Consider the following 23,128-nt stretch of genomic DNA (forward strand, 5'->3'; position numbering starts at 1 on the left):
CAGAGGAAAGCGCCTGCTGTGCTTGAAAGTGGAGTTAGGCGAAGCTGTCCCGGTAGGATGAGCAGGAATCAACTGGGGAAAGGGGGGAGCGAGACAGCTCTTGCTTTCTAAGAAGGTGGTAGGAGACGCATGAGTCAAAGTAGGGGACGGGAGCTCAGATCATTCAGAGAATGTGAGGTCTGTCGGTATGGGGAAAAATGTACGTGAAATGAGACTTCTGCCTTTGTGACTCACATTTTACTTTTTGGGAGGCATTGATTACATCTGTTGTTTTAAAAAAAAGGTGTGTATGTTGAAAAGCTCAGAGGAAGGCAGTGAGAGGTAGAATGTAAGAACTTGATATCCTCACCAAATTAAGTGCTTCCACCTAAAGAACAAAGAAAAAAAATCCATTGTTTATTGCTTTGTCTCCCTTGCTCATCTTCAAGCACCATGAGACTGGGGAACTTCTATCTCTGTGCCCTAGAATGAGCATGGAGCCTGGCAGAGAGAATTCAAGTCAGTGAACATGGGGTGAATGGATGAGTTTGACAATGCACTTCACCTCACTGGGCCTCTGTTTCCTCAACTTGAAATAGAGGCAGATTGGTACAGGTCTTCTCGAAGATTTATCTTACCTTATGACTGACCTCATATATCTCAGTTGTTTGCTTTTGAGGCCCTGAAGTTCACACCTGTCTGCTCGGCTTTACCCACTCATGGCCAGGCCAGCTCGGTGTCAGGCCCCGGAGAGCCAGTTAAAACCCACTAGTTGGCCAGTGCTGAACGAACATGTATCAGGGAAGGCATTGTGGGAAGGCACTGTGCTTGGCATGGGTGGGTGTGCAGTGTGGGACTTCCCTTACCTTAGGAGAGAGTTTATCATCTAGGTAGGGAGATAAGGTAAAGGTATGGAAAAATAAATTGCCTGATGCTTCGAGAGAGGGAACGCAAACGTACAGGGTACCAGAGGAGCTACTCTGAGAAGCAGCTCTGTGGCCAATGTGGGTTTTTTTTTTTAATATTTAAGATTTTTAAAAATTTTAAGTAATTACACCCAATGTGGGGCTCGAACTCACAACCCTGAGATCAAGAGTTGCATGCTCCACTGACTGAGGCAGCCAGGCGTCCCTGTGGCCAATGTGTTTTGACCTCCAGGCACCGTTCTCTGTCACCAATGGGCCCGTATTGCAAGTTATTTTCTCTTTTGAATACCCGGTATTCATTCAGAGAAATTTTGTTCCTTCCCATGTCCTATCAGCCAAAGACTTCCAATGGGAAATTCAGACTAGCGTCGGGAGATCCTGTGCTCTTAACACTGAGCTGATTGAAGTCTAGCCAAAAGCAAAGAAACAATGGCAATTATGATCGAGTTATCCCCTCTTGAACATGTGCGTTGTGCCAGGCATTATTTCACTGAATTCTCTTACGCGTTTGACGAGGGGACTGCTGTAATCCCTATTTCCAGATGAGAAGATTAAACTTTAGCTTAGCGCTCAAGGTAGTAATTGTTGGAACCAGGACACAGACCCAGACCCAGACCACAGGCTCATGTTCCGACCTGCTATAAGCCTGCGGCTCCGTCCAGGGTAAATATGTGATTTAGGGCAGTGGTCGGCGAACTACGGTCCCGTGGGCCAGATCCAGCTACCACGTATTTCTGGGTGGCCTGTGAGCGAAGAGTGGTTTTTACATTTTTAAATGGTTGAAAAAAAATTCAAGACAAGAATAATATTTTATGACAGGTGAAAAATTATATGAAATACAAATTTCATGCTGACAAATAAAGTTTTATTGGAACACAGCCACGGTCGTTAGGTAATGCATTGCCTGTGGCTGATGGCTACAACAGTTATATGACCCGCGAAGCCTAAAATATATACTGTCTGGCCTTTTACAGAAATATTTTGCTGACCTCTAATTTAGGGCATTCATTAGGCTTTATGAGATGTTGAAAATTACCTGTCACTTCCCATCTCTGTCTTCATAATTCATGGACAGGCTCTGCTGGGCCAGCTCTCCCATAATCCAGGACTTTATGACTCAGAGTTTTCTTTTCAATGCTTGGATGTCAGATTAAAGTATTTACTTTGTGGCATTGCTGGCTTGATAGTACCTGCCCCAGGTGATTGCCAAGGCGCCATTTTATCAAAGATCAGTTTCTCAGAGAGGACGATGGTATGGCTTTGCCTTGTGACTTTTTTTGGGGGGGTGGTTGTGGAGGTGGTTCTATGTAGCTTATTGTTAAAAGCTGATAGGAGAACAAAACAGTTGAAGTTTCCTGTGTTGTCTGGATGTTTTCATGATGTACTTTTTGATTCGAAGGGAATATTGTAGGCCAAAAAATCTTTCTAAGGACTGATCTGTTAATACCACCTGTGAGTTTTGAGGCCACCCTGAGACTGTTCTGGCACATGGAGAGAAGTGGGGCCTGAGTCCTTGCTCTCTGCTAAACTGGGCACACTCCCCCCCCCCCCCCCCCAGTGTGGGGAGTGGGGTTGACTGTGGGTTTGCAGAGAGTCTTTCTCCATGACCTCCACACCGCTCAGTCAGGGGTGGGAAGCGGGAGCCAGGAAGGCAGCCAGACTGAGAATTTTAGCTCAAGTTCCTCTCCTCACACAGCAGAATCCAAGATGCCAGCTTGCCCTTCTCTGCTGTTCTTGCATCTGTGTTAGCAGAAAATATCTTCTGGTTCTGCTTTTTCTTTGCAAGACAGCTTACCCCTCCCTGTGCCTCCCCTCTCATATCCTCTGCTCCCAGTCCCTGTGAGTGATCGTAATTGTACCGGTCGCTCACTTTGTGCACTCCCTGTAGGTGATTATGTCGCTTCAGACTTGTCACGGCAATGCTGTAAACAGTAAATACTGTTTATACCATTTGATTTTTTAGTTATAAAAATGATCAAACATACACAAATGAACTCCCATAGACCCATCGCTCGGGTTCGGTACTTGTCAATATTTTACCTTGCTTCAGGTGGGTATGGTTATTAGTGCGGCTGACGGGGGATGGGGAGGCCTGGACTCCAGGGCATGTTCTCTTAATTCCTGTGCTCGCCCACCTCTAAAGGAGTGACGTTTGCTGCTGTGTATACAGGACCTACTATGGGCCCCTCAATCCCCACATCAAACCTACAGGGGAGATGGTAGCTTACGGGTGAAAAGAACTGAAGGAGTGTGGCCTTCAGACTCCTTGCTGAGACGTGGTGGTGCCAGGATTCACATCCAAACCTGACCCCAAGTCCTGTTGATTTTTGACCCCACCCTGTTCTCTGTCCTCAATGCCACAATGCAGTGGTAATCAGAGGGGTGGTGGTTTGGCTCGTGGGAACCTCTGTTTGCAAAGCCTTGGAAGAACACAGGGTTACTTCAGGATGGTTCTAAGAGGGCGTGAAAGGCATCTGGGTCTGTGGAAATCACCACTGGCCCTTTGGCCTCTGAGATAGGATCCACCCTTGGCTTTTTGGCCAGAGTGAATAGATAGTGAGAGACCCCTTAGCTTTTTGTGGTCAGCGGAAGGCAGAGCTTGTGATCTTTGGTCCTGATCTTTGGTCCTCTCCTAGGAGGAAGGGGACGGGATGTGGGAGACTGAGGAGTCAGGAAGGCATAGATTATAGATACACCCAGCTGGGTGGGGTGAGGAAGGGGAGGAGTCCATGAAGAACTGGCCTGGGCATAGCAAGCACTTGGTACGTGGTGGCTATTAGCTATTTTTGTCCATACTCTAAGGTGGTTGGTAAGATTTTTGGAGTGGTTTTATTACTCAGATTTAAAAGTAGGAGATTAAATTCAACTGAAGGATCAGCCTGTTTTTGCTTCTTTTTAGGGGTGGTGGTGGCATTGGGGGTAGGTGGAGCAAGAGTGAGCAAAGAATTTAGAGCAGGCAAACTGGTGCATTTTATAGTCACATCATGCACATAATTCACATCTGGGATTGGCCAGAGATCTTATCCTAAGAGAGAAACTTACAAAGTAAACAGTTCTTTAATAATTGCAACCCATGAATTTTGCAAGATGCACTTTGATCAATAGAAACTCAAATGTTTTCAGGGGTAGTTGGGAATGTAAGTAAATGGAATGTGACAGATAATGAAAAATCACAGTGCCTCTTGATCTTCATATGCTCACGTTTGATAGAAAAAATGAACAGTGTGGATACCATGTTGCTTGGCAACTGACATTGTCCTTAGCATTGAGGTGACAATAGTTGGGAGTGGTGGTGAACTCCTAGGACTTACCCTATCAAAGGAGGAGCTGACACTCAGATCCAATTAATTGCTTGAATGTGACCAGATAAGAAAGCCAGATTTTTTTTTTTTTAGGAGCTAAAAAATTAGGATTAAAAAAAAAATCTAAGCTAAGACTCCTAATTTTCACGTTTTATACTACACACAAACACACATTTAATTTTTATTTGTCAATTATATATCCATAAAGTTGGAAAACACAATGGGGAAAATAGGAAGTGTTCTAATGGAGGTGGATTAGAAAAAAACCATTGTGGATTGAATAAAACATGTCAGGGGGCTGGATTTGGACAATGGAACTCCCAATTTAGCACCTTCAGATTTATCATACAATGTGGAGAGAGGGTTTAGACAGGGGTCTGGAGCTTGCCAACTCTCACTCTCTCTCTCTCTCTTTTAAGATTTATTTATTGACAGAGCGAGAGCGAGAGAGAGCGCAAGTAGGGGGACCTGCAGAAGGAGAGGGAGAAGCAGGCTCCCCCCTGAGGAGAGAGTCTGATGCGGGGCTTGATCCCAGAACCTTGGGATCATGACCCGAGCTGAAGGCAGACGTGTAACCAACTGAGCCACCCAGGCGTCCCAGATCACTAGTTTTCAAACTGTGTTCCTTGAGGTGCGTCAGGGGGTTCCATAGTGTTTCATTAAAAACGCCCTCTCCACTTTCCAATTTGGCTGTGCTTGAAATGATAAATTGTAATGAACATACTTGCCCAGATACATGTTACACCAAATTTTAATACATTGGAGAACACGCATTAAATGTCCTAATGTGGTTTTGCAACAAAATAAGAATGAGGTAACTTGAACCTTAAAATAAACATAAAACAAAAGCTGCTTGTATCCATGCATACATATACACACATGTACATATATATATAGATGTGTATGAAATGTGGAGCTCTGGGCATGTAGTTGTTCAGAAGATTCTTTTTGAAAAAATAATCCTGCTGCTAAAAATACCCATGGAAACTTCTGGCCTGGGATTTCCTCAGCTCTGCGTCTCAAAGTTCACATAGCCTCACCAAAATAGCCCCTCTGGTTACTTTTTTTCTGTGTGCATTTGGAAGAGTTCATCATGCCTCCATCTGTCCCAAGAGGGGAGAGGTGAGCCCGCTGGTCTTCGCAGGCTGGCTGGTGCTCATCCCTTCCATCAAAACCTCCCCTGGCTTTTTTGGGACGCGGAATTCTGGTTGATGCCGACCCTTCTCCACAATCCCCCCTTTTTAAAAAAATTTTATTTACTTATTTGTCAGAGAGAGAGAGAGAGAGAGAGCACGAGCAGGGGGAAGGGCAGAGGCAGAGGGAGAAGTAGGCTCCCTGGCTGAGCAGGGAGCCCGATGCAGGACTCAATCCCAGGACCCTGAGACCATGACCTGAGCCAAAGGCAGATGCTTCACCGACTGAGCCACCCAGGCGTCCCTCCACAATCCCTCCTGATGACAGCATCAAGTTCAGAGAGTCACATAGAGGCAGGGTGACTCTGGCTTGGTCTGATGGCTTGTGCTGTGGTAGCACTTTGCCATACTGCCTGGTGGCCTGCCTGTCCCTTGCCTTTTGGACCCTAGGGTAGAAGTGGATGCCAGGTATTCAGGCTACCTCACAACGCCACACTTGTCTTCTGGGGAGTTTCCCATAAAGATGTTTATTGCCTGGCTTCTGGGTTCAGAGGGAGAGCCCATCCCGTCTACCATTTTCATGATCAATGATTTACCTTTCAGGGACCGGTTTTATAGAGAGCTGTTGGGTAATTTTCACATGGGAGATAACTGAGAGTTTGGAAGAATGTACCAAATCCCATAAAACGCTATTTGATTTAAAAAATTGCTTGAAGCAGTTCACATTTTGGTTAATTACGTCAGTGGGTAAAAATAACTATTGTCATATGGTGTGTGGGCTTGGTTGTAGAAGGATAAAGCATCTATTGTTACCCATTGTGTTCTTCAGTCACTTATTATCCATCCCTAAAAAACCAAACATGGATCATGGAAAACCCGAAGATTTGTCACTCGCTAAAATCCAGGCGGCTCTGCGAGTTTACCCGCGAACTCTGCTGTTTCCGAGAGCAGTGCAGAAGCCTTCTTCGTTGAGTCCATTTAAGTGGGTCGACAAAGCCTGGCCTCAAGGCCCGCAGCAGGCAGGGGTTGGTGGCCGGCGGGCCTGGAAGCGCGTAGGTTCCGTGGTCCCAGCAGAGACTTGGCCAGCAAGGCAGCTGAGTGCTCCCGGGAGTGGGGAGGGTGCGGAGCTTCTGCGTCAGGGAGGCCGGTGCTGGAATCTTAGGCTTCCTGGCTGTAAGATGCTGGGTCAGGAACCTCACCTTTCCAGGGCGTAGTTGGGAACACACACAGTTCCTGCCTCCTGGGATTGTTGTAAGGCTTAAATGAGATGTTGAACGGAACCCGTATAGCACCGAAACTGGCCAGTAGTTAAGAGCTCAGTCAGTATTGTAATAACTAGAGTCGGCCAGCATAAAGTCCCTCCACGGGGCCCCTCTTGAGGTGGTGATTCCACCACTGTTCTCTTACACATCACCCTCGAACCCCTTGAGCCCCTCGCTCCCTGTCCCCCACGTTTACCATGTCCTCGTGCACCCCTGCCCCTGGAGCGGGGTGGCTCCTGGCTACCTCTCTGCCTTGCACCGTCCTGTTCTTTCCTGCTTCTTGTGCCTGTGAGCTCCTTAAGTGCCCTGGGTATCCTCGGCACCTGGCCCAGAGCCTGGTGCAGCGCGGGGCTGCGGGAAAGGGGCTGAGTGGCAGGGACTGGAAGGGGCTCTGAGTCTGGAAGCCGAAGGTCATCAAGAGAGCTGAAGGGTCGTAGCTTCAGAGGTTCCGTGAAGCAGGAAGATAACTATTAGGCTGGGAATATAGAAACCTTGTTTTGTTTGAGGCTCAGGGAAATCTCAGACGTGGGATTTGTGTGCATATATCCTTCTGCTGTTTAAAGTTGATGAAATGGATGACTTGGAGAGACCCTCAAGCCCCAGAGCTCCCGACTGTCCGGGGCAGTTGACCCTAAACCTCTTGGTCACCATGCTGGGCCGTGCCTACCAAATTCACAGCCTCTCAGTGGTGACGGGACACGAGCTCTGTGCCGAGGGTCCTCTGTGTGCCCTGGCAGACCTCGGCCCACTCATCTCCACCCTGCCCTGCCGCTGGGAGGAGGGTGACCTCCAGGTCTACACCCGTGGAGACCCTTGACCTCCAGGAAGCTCCAGATGGAGATGTGGAGACGCAGCCCCTCAGCCCATCTCCTTACCTGTCCCACTGCTGCTGCCTCGGGACTCTTGCCTCCCTTACTGGCTCCCCTTCCCTCCACCCCCACGCTTGTAAACAGTCCCTTTTAAACTGTCCTCAGTTCCCCTGGCTCAGTGTGCCATCTGTCCCTGCCAGGGTCCGGGAGAATATTAGCATGTTTTAGAAGGAGGAATCTAGCAGTTCTGTGTATTTTTCACTGTGCATTGAAGGGAGAGGCGAGAGGAGGGGCGACCAGGTGCGTGGATGAAGGCACAGAGTCTGGCTCTCACCTTTGGTGTTCTTCGTGAAGGGCCTGCATTTAGGTTTTGGCCTTTTGTACTCCACATGAAGGGTCAGGGATGGAGTCCCAGTGATACTCTGACAAGAGGGGAACAAAAGCACACTGCAGCACATCTTACCCTGTTCGGGCACTTTAACATTTTTTTGTGAGTGCATACTGAGCACTGCAAAAAAATTAATGTGGCCTGAGTTTTGCTCAGCCCTAGGAGGAGGCTTTTTCTGTGATTTAGGGCTTGGGGTTAGGAGGATTTGGTTTATGATGGCCACAGTATGGAAGTGGGGAAGTCAAGGTGATTTGGGCAAGGAAGCATTTTAGGACATAACCCCTGAGTGTTCCCATGGAGGGTGAAGGGAGTTATTCTGAAGTTGATAGAGTGGGAGACAGGTTTAAGGGGGGCAGTTACAGAGGGACTTGGAGAGAGGGGAAGAGAATATTTATGAGTGTGTTTTGGTGTGAATGTGGGAGTGATGTTTATGTGTAGAGGAGCTGGGGAGAATTTAGAAGTTTTAGGTAAATGCAGCTAGTGACCTCTGTGAATGTAGGTGTTGAATAGAAGAATCCAGTGTTCAGAGTGGACCACTGCTGTGATGGCTGCAGCTTTGGCTGAGTTGGGATGGCATCGAGGGTAGTGTTCATAGTTTGGTTTTCTTGGGGGCCTGGAAGAGGATCCTTGTGCCTGGAGCCACAGTTTCAGGACTGGTGGTAGTTCTCAAAGAGAAGGAGGAGTTTTGGCTCATCAGCATAAGCAGAGGGAAACAGGAACACATCTCTCCAGGAGGGGAGCGTGAATAAGGCTGTGGAAGGCTCACCAGCCTGGGTCTGCTCCTCAGAAAAGAAGAGGGACAAGGCTCTACTCTCAGTGTAGGGTGTTCAGTTAATGCCACCACTGGGTTGACTGGTAGGGTTCTACTGTGCCTGGGGAGTGTAGGTCACCAGAAGTCTGTGGCAGAATCAAAGATAGTGTCATATTCCTTCTTGCATGTCAGTATGTCTTCCTTCTAAATCAGTGAGCTCAAAATCTCCTCTCAGTGTTTGTTTCATTTGCCTATTCACGGGGGCCTGTGGAAGCCTTGGGTCATCTGTATGGGTGACTTTGCAGAGGAGGAGCGAGAAGTGGGGGTGAGCTGTGAGTACACCTTATGGGTCTGCATCCCAGGAGACAAGGGGTTGGGGAAGCATGGTGAAAGTGGTTGAGGTCGAGGTAGAAGTCAAGACCTGGGTTCTGGTTTTGGTGCTGTGTGTCCTTGGGTAAGCCACTTACTGTCTCTGGGCCTCAGTGCCCACCTCTGTAACTGAGTTGTTGCTCACTTATTTAAATGCTTTACAGGTATGAATTTCAGATTGCCTGTTGGTCTTGCCTTGGTGTTGTCATCTGTAAAATGGGGATAAAAGTACTTTGCAGAATTGCTCTGAAGATTTAAAGATGCTAATTAATCTCTTTACAGAGATTTCATCCTCACTCCAAGAAGGCGGGTATGATTATCATCCCGTTTACAGATGTTGACACCGAGGGACAGAGAGGTTAAGGTCCCTGCCCGAAGCCACAGAGCCAGCAGACGGTGGAGCTGAGTGATTTCCCCCAGGCAATCTGATTCCAGATCCCAAGCTCTTAGCTGTGATTCCGTGACTCAGTTCAGGCAAGGGATGTAGAAAGCCCACCTCAGTGCCTGGCACACAGTAGGCGTTCGGGGAACTTGAGTTCCTTCCTTTTTATCCTCAGAATGTGTCTGGGAGTGGAGGTCCCCAGAGCGCTTCGGTCTCAGCTTAGTTTTCTGTCCGTGTTCACAGTGCTTTCTCTCTTTTCCGATTGCCCAAGTCTGCTTTTTCAAATCTCCCTATTTATTACCTTCTTCTTCTCCACCTGCCTGCCTCTTCCTTCAGGAAACTTCCTTTCCCTTCTTCCTTCTAGTGGCTGAGCTTGACTACACAAAGTTACCTACCTCCTATCTTAAAAAAAAAAATTGAGGTGAAATTCATAATTAACGATTTTGAGGAGCAAGGTCAGTGGCGTTTAGTACATTCACAGTGTTGTGCGACCACTAGCTTTATGGAGTTCCTGACGGTTCCGTTACCCAAAAGGAAACACAGTAGCCATTAGCAGTCACTTCTTTCCCGCTCCCCCAGCCCCTGGCGACTGCCTGTCTGCTTTCTATTTCTCTGGATTTCCCTTTTCTGGATATTTCATATAAATGAAATCATACACCATATGGGCTTCTGTGTCTGGCTGCTTTCATGTAGCATGATGTTTTTGTGGTTCATCCACGTGGTACCAGGTACCAGAATTTCGTTCCTTTTTTATGGCTGAGTAGTATTCCATTGTATGGGTCAGAGCATGGTGTTTACCCATTTATCTGTTTATGGAAATTAGGTTGTCCTACTTGGCTATTGTGAAGAGTGCTGCTATGACATCAACCTATGAGCCATGGGTTCGGGGTCTGTGACTTCTGGTGTCCCCTGAGTTGTAGCCACGAGGCAGGCTCCCTTACAACCCTCTTACAGATGGGTCTGCTGAAGCCGGGAAGGAGCAGCCTGGAGCCTCAGAGGAGAAGGGGACACACCTTGGATTCTGAGTACTGCTACCACTGGGCTTGGCTCCGCATACTAACTCTAGTTTAACTTCTGCCAAGAGGGAGGGAGTTAGAGAGTTGAAATTGCTGGTTTTATCTCCAGCCTCAAGCATCTGTTTTCATCTCTCCTTCCTGTGCCTAGGGCAAGTGACCCTAGCCAGGAGACTCCGCTGCGTGACCTTGGGCTGTGTACTCTGAGCCCCAGGGTCCCTATCTGTAAAGTGGGGATTATAATTCCCGTTTTATAGGGTTGTGGCGACGATTAAGTAAAATGGACTGCTTGCTTCTTTTCCTATCGGGATTTGGGGTGGCCGGGTTAGGGAGCAGTGGTGGAAGGGCACTTGGATGCAGGCTGATTTCTGTGGGTGCCTTGTGGATTAGCACCACTAGGGCTGTTCTGGATCCTCTTAGAAGGGGAAGGAGCTGAGGTTACACTCGTCATGTTAGCTGTCACTGCTGGGGAGTTGTCCCCAGCTTCCTTTTCTCTGCAGTTAACTTTGGTGCTGGTGTATGAATCTGTGGAAGTGGGTTGCCTCCCATTTCACCTCCTACAAACAGGCTTTGAGCTCATTTTAGAAAGATGAGTTTTCTGTTGATCGTATTCTTTAAAAAAGTATTTACAAATTTCCCCCATGCCAGGTGTTTTGTGGGGTATTGTTTGCAAGGTTCTTTTTTTCCTGTGGTCAGTGGAAGAGTTTGGGGGTCCGGCAGACCTGGGCTTGCATCCTGGTTTTACTTTTCTCTGATCAGCTCTGTGACCCTGGATCGCAGATCAGTGGCCTTTCATGTTCTTCACCTGTAAAAACGAGGGTTAATGTGAAAATTAGCTGCCTTGCTTTGTAGTTACTGTGTCAACTAGTGTCCTTTGGGTTTTAAATATTGGACAACCCAAATAAAAGTACTTAAATAATGAGGGGTATTGTATCTCCCCAGGCAAGAAGTCTGGTGGTAGGACAAATGTAGGAATGGGTTGATTTAGTAGCACAAGGATCCAGGTATTTCCAGCCCTTTTCTCTTCATCAGCCATCCTCAGCAGGTAGGTGATTTCTCACCTCCTTGTCACAGACAGGCTGCAGCAGCTCCAGACATCATGGACAGATCTGATGAAGTCCAGCAAGCCAGGATGGTTATTATCTTTCATATAATTCCTTTTTATTAGTGAGGAAGCTTTTTCCCCCCAGAACCCCCCTGTGGACTTCTTTTTGTTCCCTTTGTCCCATGTCTTAGTCTGGGCTTTTTATGGTCCCCCGGGTCCTGAGGAAAGGATTACAGTGTTGAAACTTTATTTAGGAAGTCAGGGCCAGTGAGGTCAAGATGAGGGAAAAGAAGGCAGGGGGGAGGCCAGGAGAGACTGAAGCCGCGTGATGCCGTGTGCGTTTGCTCTGGCTATCATTTCACGCTGAGCCACGGAGAGACACGGCTGCTGTGTTCACATGGCACCTGTGGGCGGGCTGCCAGGAGGAACCGTAACCCAGATTTGTCAAGAACCCTCTTCCTTTGCTTGTGGAGTTTTTGGAAGGTAGAGGGAAGAAAGGTGACACAGATAGCTTTTGAAATTGGTTTTTAAACCTTCCTGAAGTCCTAGTATATTTCTCGCCAGTTGCTCTACGTGGGGAGGCAGAGGTAGGTAGCTAGCGGTTAAGGACGGGGACCCTGGAGTCAGGCTGCCTGGGTTCAAGTCCAGACCCTGCAGCTCAACAGCCCACAAGGGACCTGTTCCTACATTTAGGGTTGTTTGGAGCATTAAGTGAGTTAATATCTGAAAGCACTTGGAACAGTGCCTGACAGAGTCAAGCTCTGTGCCTATTGATGGTGACTTTTGCCCTTTCACCTCTAGAACTCAGAGCTGTTTGGCACGTTGTCCCATGTAATGACCATCAGCCAGTGTTTACTGAGTCTAGGGCTGTATAGGACACAGCTCGAAACGCACAGGCACCCTTTGCCTCCGTGTATGCCCTCCTCTGACTTCCCTCAGTGAATGGGGTACCTTCCGTCTGTCCTCCTGTGGTTTGGTTCGCCTGCTCCCCCCCCCCCCAGCTGTGAGCCCCACATGGCATAGAGGCTGTCTGCCTCCACGCTGGGGCCTTACGCTGCTGGGCCCATGTGGGTGCATGAGAATCGCTGATTCAGTGAGTTGTCAGTGCTTTCTACTCTACCTTCAATTACTTAATTATAGACACGTCTTACTTCCTTACTTTCCTAAAAACAGTTTGAGGGCAGGTCCAGATCGTCCATGTTTGTAAGCGATATTTGGGTGGATGGTTGACCGAATGGATTCCAGTTCAGGACACAACACACAGAGGTGCATGTGAGTACATAGTAATATTGCAAGGGGCTAGGATGGGCCAGTCTAGAGTCATGAGGTTGGGTAGTTTATGTTTTCTAATTGCTGGGCAAAAAAAAAGGGGGGGGGCTTACTGCCATGTGCTGACTTGCTTAGCAACCTGGTGCTTGTCTTTCTCTCTCCTGTGGTCCATCAGGGACTAGAGGATTGATGCCTGGCATGGATGGATGGCAGGGGCTGGATGCAGGAAGATGGGCTGTAAGAGGGCAGGCTTGAGGGTGGGGGGGGGGGGTGGTGGAAATGGAAAGTGGGGGGTGGTAGGAAGGGAGAATTAGCAGGACGTGGGCCCCAAGATTGTGGTGAGTGAAGAACGAGGAGGAATGCTTAGATTCCTTTGAGAACTGGTGCCTAAGCCCTTGGGAGACAGGCTGGGGAGCAGACCTTTCTTTCCGTCGGCCTAACCCTCGAGATGAGAATGAATGTTGTCTTCACCTTCTCCATTTGGTAAGCGCAAAGGATATTTCCTTTGGGTTGGGTTGGGTGGGGTACTCAGGCTTCTGGCCCTGAACGGCCTGGGCCTCGGCCTTGCTGTAGGAGCTTGGGGCAAGTTTTCTCCCTCCTCTGGGCCTTAGGAATTGCTTCCTTTCCAAAACAAGAGGCTCATTCCTTTCATCAGGTCGTTTAGAGAGTGCCTGCTGTGTGCACCATTCTAGGCACAGGCACAGACAAGGTTTCTGTTCTCACGGAGCATACATTTTAGTTGAAGGAGGCTGATGACAACTGAGGTGAATACAGAGGAGAAAAGAGTCAGGGGTGCTAAGTTCCACTGGTTGGTTGGAGAAGGACTCCCCTGAAGAGGTGGCATTTTAGGCCATGACACTGGAAGGTCTGGGGTGGAGTGTTCTTGGAGAGAGGAATCAGTGTGTAAAGGCTGTAAGAGAGAACCAGCTTCAGGAATGTTGCAAAGGGCATGATGAGATTACGGGGCTGTGGTTAAGAGTTTGGATTTTATTCTAAGTGTGATGGGAAGCTGGAGGACATTTTTTTCTCACTAGAATCTCTTTTGATTATTTTCCTTTTCATGAGGGCCATACTTTGAAAAATCCCTTTAACCAAAAAGGTGTGTTTACTAAACAGTAGAATGTACAACCTCAAATTATTTTAGGTTTTTAAAATATGGGGGAAATAATTTATGGATCGTGATGAATAGCTGTGAGGACCTTCCAGGGATCTAAAGATGGCAGACTGAGACACTCAACTAAATAAATAATCTTTAAGGTTGCCCTGTTTCAAACACTCGTGCAAAGGTGCATGCCATATAATTAAGGAAAAAAAAAAAAAAAAAGATTACTGCCATCTACCGGTAGAAGGAAGAAGCTGGATTTTTGCGCCACAAAAATCCCGTACCCAGTAGATTTCTTCTCTTACGCACCTGGCTTTACGTTCTGTACCTGCGACCTGAAAATGGCTCTGGGGAGGGGGTGTCACGGTCTGCTTTTCTTCGTTCCTGCCCTAGAGATTCTCGACTCCGCTTGCCTGTCCTTCTGCCTCCATTCCTGATGCGGTGGCAGGAGGGAGTGCTGACCTGGGGAGCTGCTCCCGTGTTGGCTGTATCTGTGGGGAAGAACACTGGATGGCTCGGCCTCCATATAACCGAGTTAATCCATTGTTTGTAACCGACCTCAGGTTTCACTGACTTCCCTTATTCAGTGTCCTCGCACCCTAATGCCTGCCAGTGGGCCTTTTTTTAACGTACTGGTTAACACCCCCTCCCCATTATTAAATTCTCAACTGTTTTATTCCTGATTTGCATTTTCCATGGCTGAATGAATGCGCTGACTTCCGTTTTCTTTTTCTGTTACAGATGGCGTGCGCAGGTGACTGTAAGTACCACGTCCTTCTCTTCTACTCTCTTGTGTTGTTCGCTACCGCCCCCTGATGGACATAGCGGCACTTACAGCAATGTGAAAAATCACAGAAAATGCTCAAACTCGCTTGGTTTCCAGTTTTTCTTTAGAACTGGAGTGACTAAGGCAATAGCAAGTGAAAAAAAGATTTCAGTCAATTGAGCAACTTTGACAAATAAAAATTTTATATTTTCTGTGATTTCCCCCCCCGCAGCCTACATCTGTGGGTGATTTTTAAAAAAGACTTAGTTCTCATAAGGCAGTATGATTTATATTTATGTGCTGCCATCCCATAAGTATATTTTTGGGTTGCTACATTGCTCCATGATTTTTAAAGTGTGTATAGGGTTTGTGTAACCTTTGGAAAACCAGACGTAGCCTCCTGTATATTTTGCTTCCATATGGAGGGCTGAGTCCTGGTTTCTAACTGGTGTTGGACCATTGAAGTTCTCCCTGGTCTAGAGGAAAATGAGAAGAATAAGGCTATGATAGGAAGTTTTAAGGGAAGCTAAAAATATTTAATTGAAAGCACCATTTATTCTGCAATTATGTCCTTACTAATTTTTTGGGTCATAATTTGTTTCTGTAAGAAATAAAGATAACAGTATTTGGTCATTTTTAAAAAATGTACCTTTTAGAATAAATAAAAATTGGTAGCTTTTATCTGTCCTCAAAATTTGGGAACTTTTTTTTTTCCTGATTGATAAAATCCCAAAGTCTGTGAACCACGGAGATAAAATAATTAGAATGTTCTTCCATTGCCACACGAAGGGAGCAGATCTTGCTGAAACCTTCCAATAAAGCCAATCTCAGTTAATAACAGTGATTATGCAAAGTCTGTACAAACAATGGGAAGAGCTCTGCAGTTGCTTTTTCTTGTTAATCAGTTTGGTAAATAAACTGGTAGGTGCCTTGTACAGACTTGAATCATTGGTGGCAAAGAAGAAAACCTGTATACATCGCGGTAGTATTTTAAAGCAGGAGAAGAGGAGATGAAGGAACTATGATTCATTTTTAAAATTGTAATAAAAACCTATTGTCTCGCGAGTATGCAGTGGGAGGTGCCATTTTGTTAGTTTGCGTGACCACTGTTTCTGGCTGCTCAAATCGGTCACATTTATCACTGAAGAGCTTCCTGGCGCCTTACTAAGATGAATGTCACAGATCACAGCTGAAGCCTCAGACACAGGAAAGAAAAATGAAACACAAACTAAGAAGTCTGTGAAACACAGCAATGAAATAATGAGAATGCTCTCCTAGGACTTTGAGTAAAATCACATGGTAATGACCAGCAGGATGGGACTCGGATTTTATAAATGTCCAAATCCAGTGACCTTGGTTAGCATATCATGGTACCTTAAAAACAGTCCTTTATGTTTAAAATAGTGTATTAGAGCTGACAACAGAGGAACCCGAGGAGGAGAGGTTCTAAGGGACCCATTCCAGGTCACACAGCTAAGGGGTGGAGGAGGTCCTCGTGTCCAGGTCTGAAATCTCTTCATGTCATTTTGTCTCATGCCATTTTAGTGCCCAAAAATGGCAGAGCGTTCTCCTAATATCAGGGTTTGGCAAAAAAATTAGCTTCTGCATCTTGTAAGACCTCTTCACGGGCGGTGTTTTCTAAGAATGACAAGAGAGACTCCTTTTGCATCTTCGGTCTTTTTTGGTATCAGCTTCTATATAGATTTCATCCATATTCAAGTCAGAGCCAACATTGCTGATCTCTGTCATTTTTGTCTCTGTTTTAAAGCCTCTGTCTCACACACGTGCATGCTTGTATGCAGATGTATATAAACTTAGTTTGTTGGAGGGAAGTCCAGGAGACAAAGAAAAGGAAATGAAATTCTGTGATTGTACAATTCACTTCTGAAAAGTAGACATGTAGAGCAGTCCTGACTCTTACATTTCTTTCTTTCTTTCTTTCTTTCTTTCTTTCTTTCTTTCTTTCTTTCTTTCTTTCTTTCTTTCTTTCTTTCAAAGATTTTATTTGAGAGAGAGAGAGTGCATGAACCAGGGGCGGGGGCGGGGAGCAGAGGAAGAAGCAGACTCCCCACTGAGCAGGAAGCCTGCCGTGGGGCTCGATCCCAGGATTCTGGGATCATGACCTGAGCCAAAGGCAGATTGAGCTACCTGGGCTTACATTTCTTTTTTAAATATAATTTCTGCCGTCCTTTGGGAAACATTATTTAAGTGGAACCCATCTTTGTGTTTGACATTGAAGCTGCTTTCAACAATACAACCAGTGTGATCACAACCTGGGAAAACACGGGCAGCACTGCTCCTGAGTACGTGAGTACAGAAGTGACCAAGGCGGACTGGAAGGGGACCACCTCTGCTGAAGATCAAACAGGGGATGGCATCACAGGCCTCAGCCCAACAACTTCGTACACGTCCTTTGTCACTTCAGAAACAGTCACTAGTCCCATGGCCGTCGGTGACACAACAGGTAAGATGAGCTCCCAGGAATGGTCGTGAACCGTTCCTTTTCATCCTGTACCTAGAGCCTTGTCCATTCAAGTTGCCTGTTGGGGGGAGATTGGTTTTCGTTAACGGTGGAAGAGGAGAAAAGATTCTATATTGTTTCGAGCCCAGGAGTTCAGGCGGCAGGATTATTCGGTGTTAGGGTCCTAGGTGTTTTGGGAGGTTTTAAGTAATTCCAAATGTCCAGTTTTAAAAATCCTGTGCTGTTATTGGCTAATATTTACTTTTCTGCTAACGCTTGGAAGCAGAGACCTCATGAGACATGTGTTGTAAAGGTGTCAGTAATTAGTAGGCTCCTTTTAAGCTCTGCGGGAAAGTTGATGGTGTGTTTGCGTCCTCAGGAGTTTTTGCTAGACCTGAAAGGTTGGTATACTTTATAGAGGAATGCATGTTTCAAATAAAATAATAGCCCTCTGACATTTGGTAACGTTTAGATTTTTATTTAGCTTAGATGTCAGAACCCTGAGCCACGTGTTATAGCTGCAAATTTAGCTTGCTCTCTCTTTTTTAAGCTGAAAAGAAATAAATATAAAAAAGAGACGAGAAGCTCTTTTAAAGCTGAGAAGAACCAACAGTTGAAAAATGAGATCCTCTGTTGGTGTTCTGATCTGGGGACGTAATCTCTTTGGTGAGGGCCATGGGAGCTTGACCTCTTGGAGCCCATGGCTTGAAGTGACCACCTGCTTAGCACAATGCTTTCAGCACATGGAACAGGCAAAGGAAACCAGTGGTTGTCAGCAGGTTTTTTTTTTTTTTTTTTTTTTTAAGCCAGGAAACAATTTCTTTAAATAATAAAATATTGCCCAGACGCCCAATAAGTAAAAAGAACTGGAAGGAGTGGAGCTACAGGGTTGGGGCATCACAGGTACCCTCATAAAACACTTGGAGCTCCTCAGAGCAGAGTTTTAGAGGCAGAAAACCCTATGATAGAGGTTTTCTATATTATGAAAGAGAGAAGAACAGGAGGAGAGGGCAGGGAGAAGACGAAGAGAACAGAGGAGGAAGAAAAAGACAGAATTTAGACATGGTGATGGGGACAAGGGAACACAGCATTGGTGACCACTGGAAAGAGGAGGTGGGGAGGTAGCAAGAAGCACCCAGCGTCACTCTACCAGAAAGTCCCTGTGACAGGGCTTTGTTCATCAGCTACTATTTACTGAGCACGTACTATGTGCTTAGTTGTTCTTAATACATTATCCTGTTCTCACAGTAACCCTGAGGGCCACAGTGATACACTGTTAATGCTGTGGAGGTAGGTTTGATCTGAGGGCTCCGTGATGGAGCATGAAGTGGCGGGGACCCAGGGAGCCTGGCTCTAGAGAACCACGGTGCGCTGAAACTGCTGACAGTGACCCAGAGTCCTTCCACTGGCTACGTGATGACTGTTACATTTCTTTTCCAAAGTAAAAGGATGCAGGAGTGACCCCATTTAGAAATCTTTGGACCCGAAATGTTTGATGGGAAGGGTAGCATCACAGAATGGATTAGCTCGCTGCAGAGCCTACCAGGCCTTCCATGGAGTTCCACGCCTGCAGACCTGGGGCGGGGGTTTGCTGTACCCGCCGCAGGAGCCGTGCCTTATGTGCTCAGCGCTGGAGCCTTGGGTTCTAATGTCCCCGATGCCACCAGGGATGTGTGTTCTTGAGCTCAGTCCGCCTCTCGGTCTTTCTACCTTGCCATCTCCAGAATGAAGGGAGTGGATGTCATGTTGGCCGAAATGGCTGGTTTCTGTCACAGCTAGCCAAATAAGGGGATGGAAAGAATGGGGAGGGGATAGGTTGGAAGTCTTCTGACGCACCCCTTTGGGGGTTGAAACACAGGGAGGAGCTCCTTAGTTGAAATGTCAGGGTGCTCTGAAGTGATATGATTTGTATTATCTTGACTCGAGACCTTTACGGGTAGCAAACAATCACTCTGTTTGGTGCTTTGTTCCTAATGCCCCAAACAGATATGATTAAATGCTGCTGTTTGACAGTTTCGAAGACAGTTCCGAAGAGTGTCAAATCACCATTGATGTGACCTGTTGAGAATACTACAGATCCTTAAAGCCTTTGGCTATAGGTGTATTCTTTTCTCCATAATGCTATAGATACTTTTTCCCGCTGTGAAATGACGGACTTGCCCTGGACCCCGGTATCAAGACAGTATTTTTGTGAGTCACACTGAAACACTAGTGACCCCAGTCATTCTTAACGAAAGGTGACTGCAGATATCTTGTTCCATCAATGCCCATTGTGTGTTTTTAAAACAGAGCCGAGTCCAATTTCTGGTCTTCACGTCTCCTTCGTGGGGGTGACGCAAGCTACTCTTACCTGGGAGAATGCCAATGGCACTGCTGCCTGCCGACTGCTCCTTGAAGGCATTGGAAGTCCGAAGGAGTGGACTCAAGACTTAGTGGTCAATATATCGGGCCTGGCACCAGGGACTCGACACAAGGTCACCCTGTCTCTTTTAGAACCAAATGAACAGAGAGAGTCCTTGGTCGTGAACAGTGTTTTAGGTGAGTTACAAAGGTGTGCTTCTTGTCTGCCTTGCTGGTTTTGACTTTCAGTAGCTTAATAGTTTTAAGAAATGTCGTTGTTGCATTTCTGTAGAGTTTTAAATGTATAGAGAGCTTTCCTCCACATTTTAGTTTGACCCTACATTTGTATGAAGAAGGGGGAAATGTTCTTATTTTACAGATCAGATCCTGGGGCTCGGAATGGTAATGGGGGTTGAAACTTTTTGAGTCTGGCGTCCCGGAAAGGAGCTGGCCCCTTTAGCTCTTTAAACTTACTGTTGAACAGATAACAGATGTGTTAACTCAAGTAGGGCCATTGGAGGAACTTGCCACGTCCACTGAAAAAAGGAGTGCTTAGCAAGTGAGTCTAGTAGACATCGTCTGCATTGCCAATGGAGTAACCATTTGCAGATTTTAAGCATTTTCAGAGGTAACCCTGTGGATTGAGAAGAACAAGTACTTAATTCCCATTTTACATGCAAGGAAACGGGACTACAAAGCTGGTGTTAGGATTCTTGACTGCAAGTGACAGAAACCAGACTTAAATTTAAGTAGCTCAGGCTAGGAGAGCAACTTATTGGCTCGTGTCTGTTTTCGCATTGTGGGCAGCAAGGCCTTGAAGAAAGAGACAAAGGGGACTCCCATCTCCTCTTCCTGGTTCCTTCTGTACCAGCCCTGTGGTCAGAGTGGCTCCCACCACACAGCTCAAGGGGAAAGGTCTACCTGCAGGCGCCCTGTTCCACCCGCTATCAGAAGGGGTCTGGCCCAGGGGAGAAGTTTCTAGAGTGGGCTCTGCTTAGCCACGTTTGAGTCCTGTGGCTGTTCCGGGATGACCACGTTTGGAGCCGAGTGGGAGAAGATTTCCCGAAAGAAGGGAAGAGCTGCAAACCGCTGAGTTGCAAAGAGAAGCACAGATATCTGGGGGTACCTGGGATGAAAGTAGAAAGTAAAATATCTGCCAAAAATCAGGGCTTTTGTGGGAGGATGTATCTGTCTCAGGGGAAGGAAGGGAAGAATTTGTGGAGTAGCGCTGCGGACACTGTCTGATGCGTCCTCTTGTGGGGCAGGTGCTGCAGGGGGACAGGACTGGGCTTCTGTTGCAGTTAATGTATTTGACTTTTGTGTTTGAAACAGATGCCAACAACACAGAGAGCTCCTCCCAGCAGCCCAGGACCCCCAGCGCCCAGATGTATAAATACCACTTCGAAGCTACAGCCCTGTCTCCTCACCATCCTCTGACCCGAGACACGGAAGTCCTGCTGTTCGGGTTGAAGTCCAACACACAGTACGAGGCCACTGTTTATTCTCAAGCAGCAGATGGCACAGAAGGACAGCCCCGGAACGTGACTTTCAGGACAGGTACGTTGAATTTTGTGGAATGTCTTCAGCCGAAGTTTTCTCACACAAAGTTTGGTCCTCCGTGATTCTGGTTCTCAGTGATCTCTTGCTTCACACGCAGTTTTGTTGTCAGAGGGAGTTTTCTGGAAGAGGTTTTGGGTAGAGCGGATCTGGTGAGTTTCTTCTTCACTCTGCAGCCGAGACGTTTCATTCTTGTTCTTTCCGCTCAGTAAAGCGTGTTGCGCAGCTATTACGTGCAAACGCCAGGTGCTACCTCATGCCTGTGCACGTGAACCAGTGAGACAAACTGGTATAAGAGTTTTCTCTTATTAGTAGATATTCATGTTGTCATGGTTGGTTAATTATTTTGCCCTTCAGATAAGCACACAAGTTTTTAATTTTTTTGGCCCAGCCTTGGAACGCATCCTGGTCTTTCTGTTGAAGCTTGCTGGCATGCACATTGCTGCTTCCTACCTGTAAGTTAGTGTACTTCCACTGTGTTTTGGATTGGTGCTGATGAGGGAGCAAAGAAGTGCATGGTTCCTCCCTGATGGGACGTGTGTATAGATGGGGAGTTGAGAGAGACACACGCATTGAGAGGCACGTGGTCAGGCCCCATGGGCTCAGGAATAAATGTCGCACCAGCATCACCCTCAGGCAGTTGGCTGAGGCAGCATGAAGTAACTCTGGTTACCTGATCCAAAAGTGTATCTGTTCTCAAAGGCTGCCAGAGACCCATAGAATAGAGGGGTGGGGGCTGGGTGACACAGGGCAGAAAATGAGACTAGTATCCAGGAAACTCTGGAAGGCTGGATCACACTGGACCGTCAGCAAAGTCTCATGGTGGAGAAGGTGTCACATTCCTGCTTCCTGGATGGCTGTGTTGGGGAGGGGAAGCGCTGTCCCCAGCTTGTACGTGGATGCCAGATACTTCCTCCCACCAAGGAGGATTGGGGTGCTGTTTAGAAGAGGGGGTTGGGTGCTGCAGAAGGAACACGTGGCCACTGTCCACGGCAGCTGCCCACGGAGTGCTCTGGGCATTGGAAGTCTGGAGCACGATTTTCACATCAAATCCCAAGGGAAGGCCTCTGCTATAGGCAGGATTTGAACTTGCTTTGAAGAGAAAATAGGATTTGGATAAACAGAGAGAGGGAGGAAGACATGTCCGTTGAGGCAACATTGTGGGTGAAGGTCCCTCAGGGACCCAGCAGACTGGCAGGTGGGAGGGCTTGGTAGAGGGTGGGTCAGGTTGGAGGAGGGGGAGGAATGGGCCCTTCAGGGGTGCCTTTGACAGCGGTGGGGCTGTCCTACACGCAAGATGCTTGTGCAAGAGGGTGAATGGCCCCCTTGCCAAGCAATGTACCCCAGAGCTGCATCCATCCAAAGACCCTTTGCTTGATTTGCTAAAGGGGGTTTTGTGGATTAGTGTGGGTCTTGGGTTCCCCGCTTTTAAAGTAGTTTGAGCAGAATTAAAGTAATAGTGATGATGTTTTAGGCTCTCGGTCGTATGGAAACACACAGCCTGGTTTGTGTTGAGCTGTCCCAGCACTTGATAAATAAAAATTATAGTAACCTTCACCCTCTCTATGTGGCATGCGTGTGTATATATATGTAGACATATACGTACGTACACATACGTACACACGCACATACGTGTATCATACCAGGCATTTTTCAAGTGACTAGTTAGGTGGGATGGGGTTAAGGAAATCATCAGAGCATTGTCGAGACCCCTGAGACTAGTTGTGGTAGAAAGTCATCTCTAAGGCTGAAGAGCAAGGGGGAAGAAGTGGGGCTTCTGGAGCCCAGTGAGGGCTGGGGCAGTGAAGGAGGCAGCCAAGCCAGAACAGCAACCCAGAGCAGAGGCAGTGGGAGGAAGCCGCGACTGCTTTCTCCTCCCCCTCCAGGTAGCCAGCTCACCGGGTCTGGAGGTGGATCCCGATCCCAGGCCATCTCGCAGGGTCCCCCCTCCCCCCAGGCCCAGGGATGCAGTGCGTAGGAGTGAGCCCCCCGCCAGGGCACAGAGCAGGCAGGAGAAGGATGGAGGATGGGTTGGGAGCGTGGGGTGAGCAAGTGGCAAATAACTGGAACTCTGTGGTATCTTTTCTTTTTTTCTTTTTCTTTCTTTCTTCTTTTTTTTTTTTTTTTAAAGATTTTATTTATTTATTTGACAGAGAGAGAGAGACAGCCAGCGAGAGAGGGAACACAGGCAGTGGGAGTGGGAGAGGAAGAAACAGGCTCCCAGCAGAGGAGCCTAATGTGGGGCTCGATCCCAGGACTCTGGGATCATGCCCT

At 47.2% G+C, this 23,128-nt stretch overlaps 1 protein-coding gene across 1 annotated transcript in view; it reads left to right on the plus strand.

Moving 5' to 3' along the window:
* Positions 1 to 23,128, plus strand: part of PTPRJ (protein tyrosine phosphatase receptor type J) — a 161,413-nt gene that overhangs the window by 94,326 nt on the left and 43,959 nt on the right. Inside the window, exons 2-5 of the mRNA XM_057317052.1 lie at positions 14,472 to 14,490; positions 16,736 to 16,960; positions 19,247 to 19,495; positions 20,630 to 20,854. Of these exons, the coding sequence (XP_057173035.1) occupies positions 14,472 to 14,490; positions 16,736 to 16,960; positions 19,247 to 19,495; positions 20,630 to 20,854 (718 nt within the window). The remainder of the gene's footprint in view (positions 1 to 14,471; positions 14,491 to 16,735; positions 16,961 to 19,246; positions 19,496 to 20,629; positions 20,855 to 23,128) is intronic.

This window comes from Ursus arctos, unplaced genomic scaffold, assembly GCF_023065955.2.
Source record: "Ursus arctos isolate Adak ecotype North America unplaced genomic scaffold, UrsArc2.0 scaffold_23, whole genome shotgun sequence".
NCBI classification, from domain to species: Eukaryota; Metazoa; Chordata; class Mammalia; order Carnivora; family Ursidae; genus Ursus; species Ursus arctos.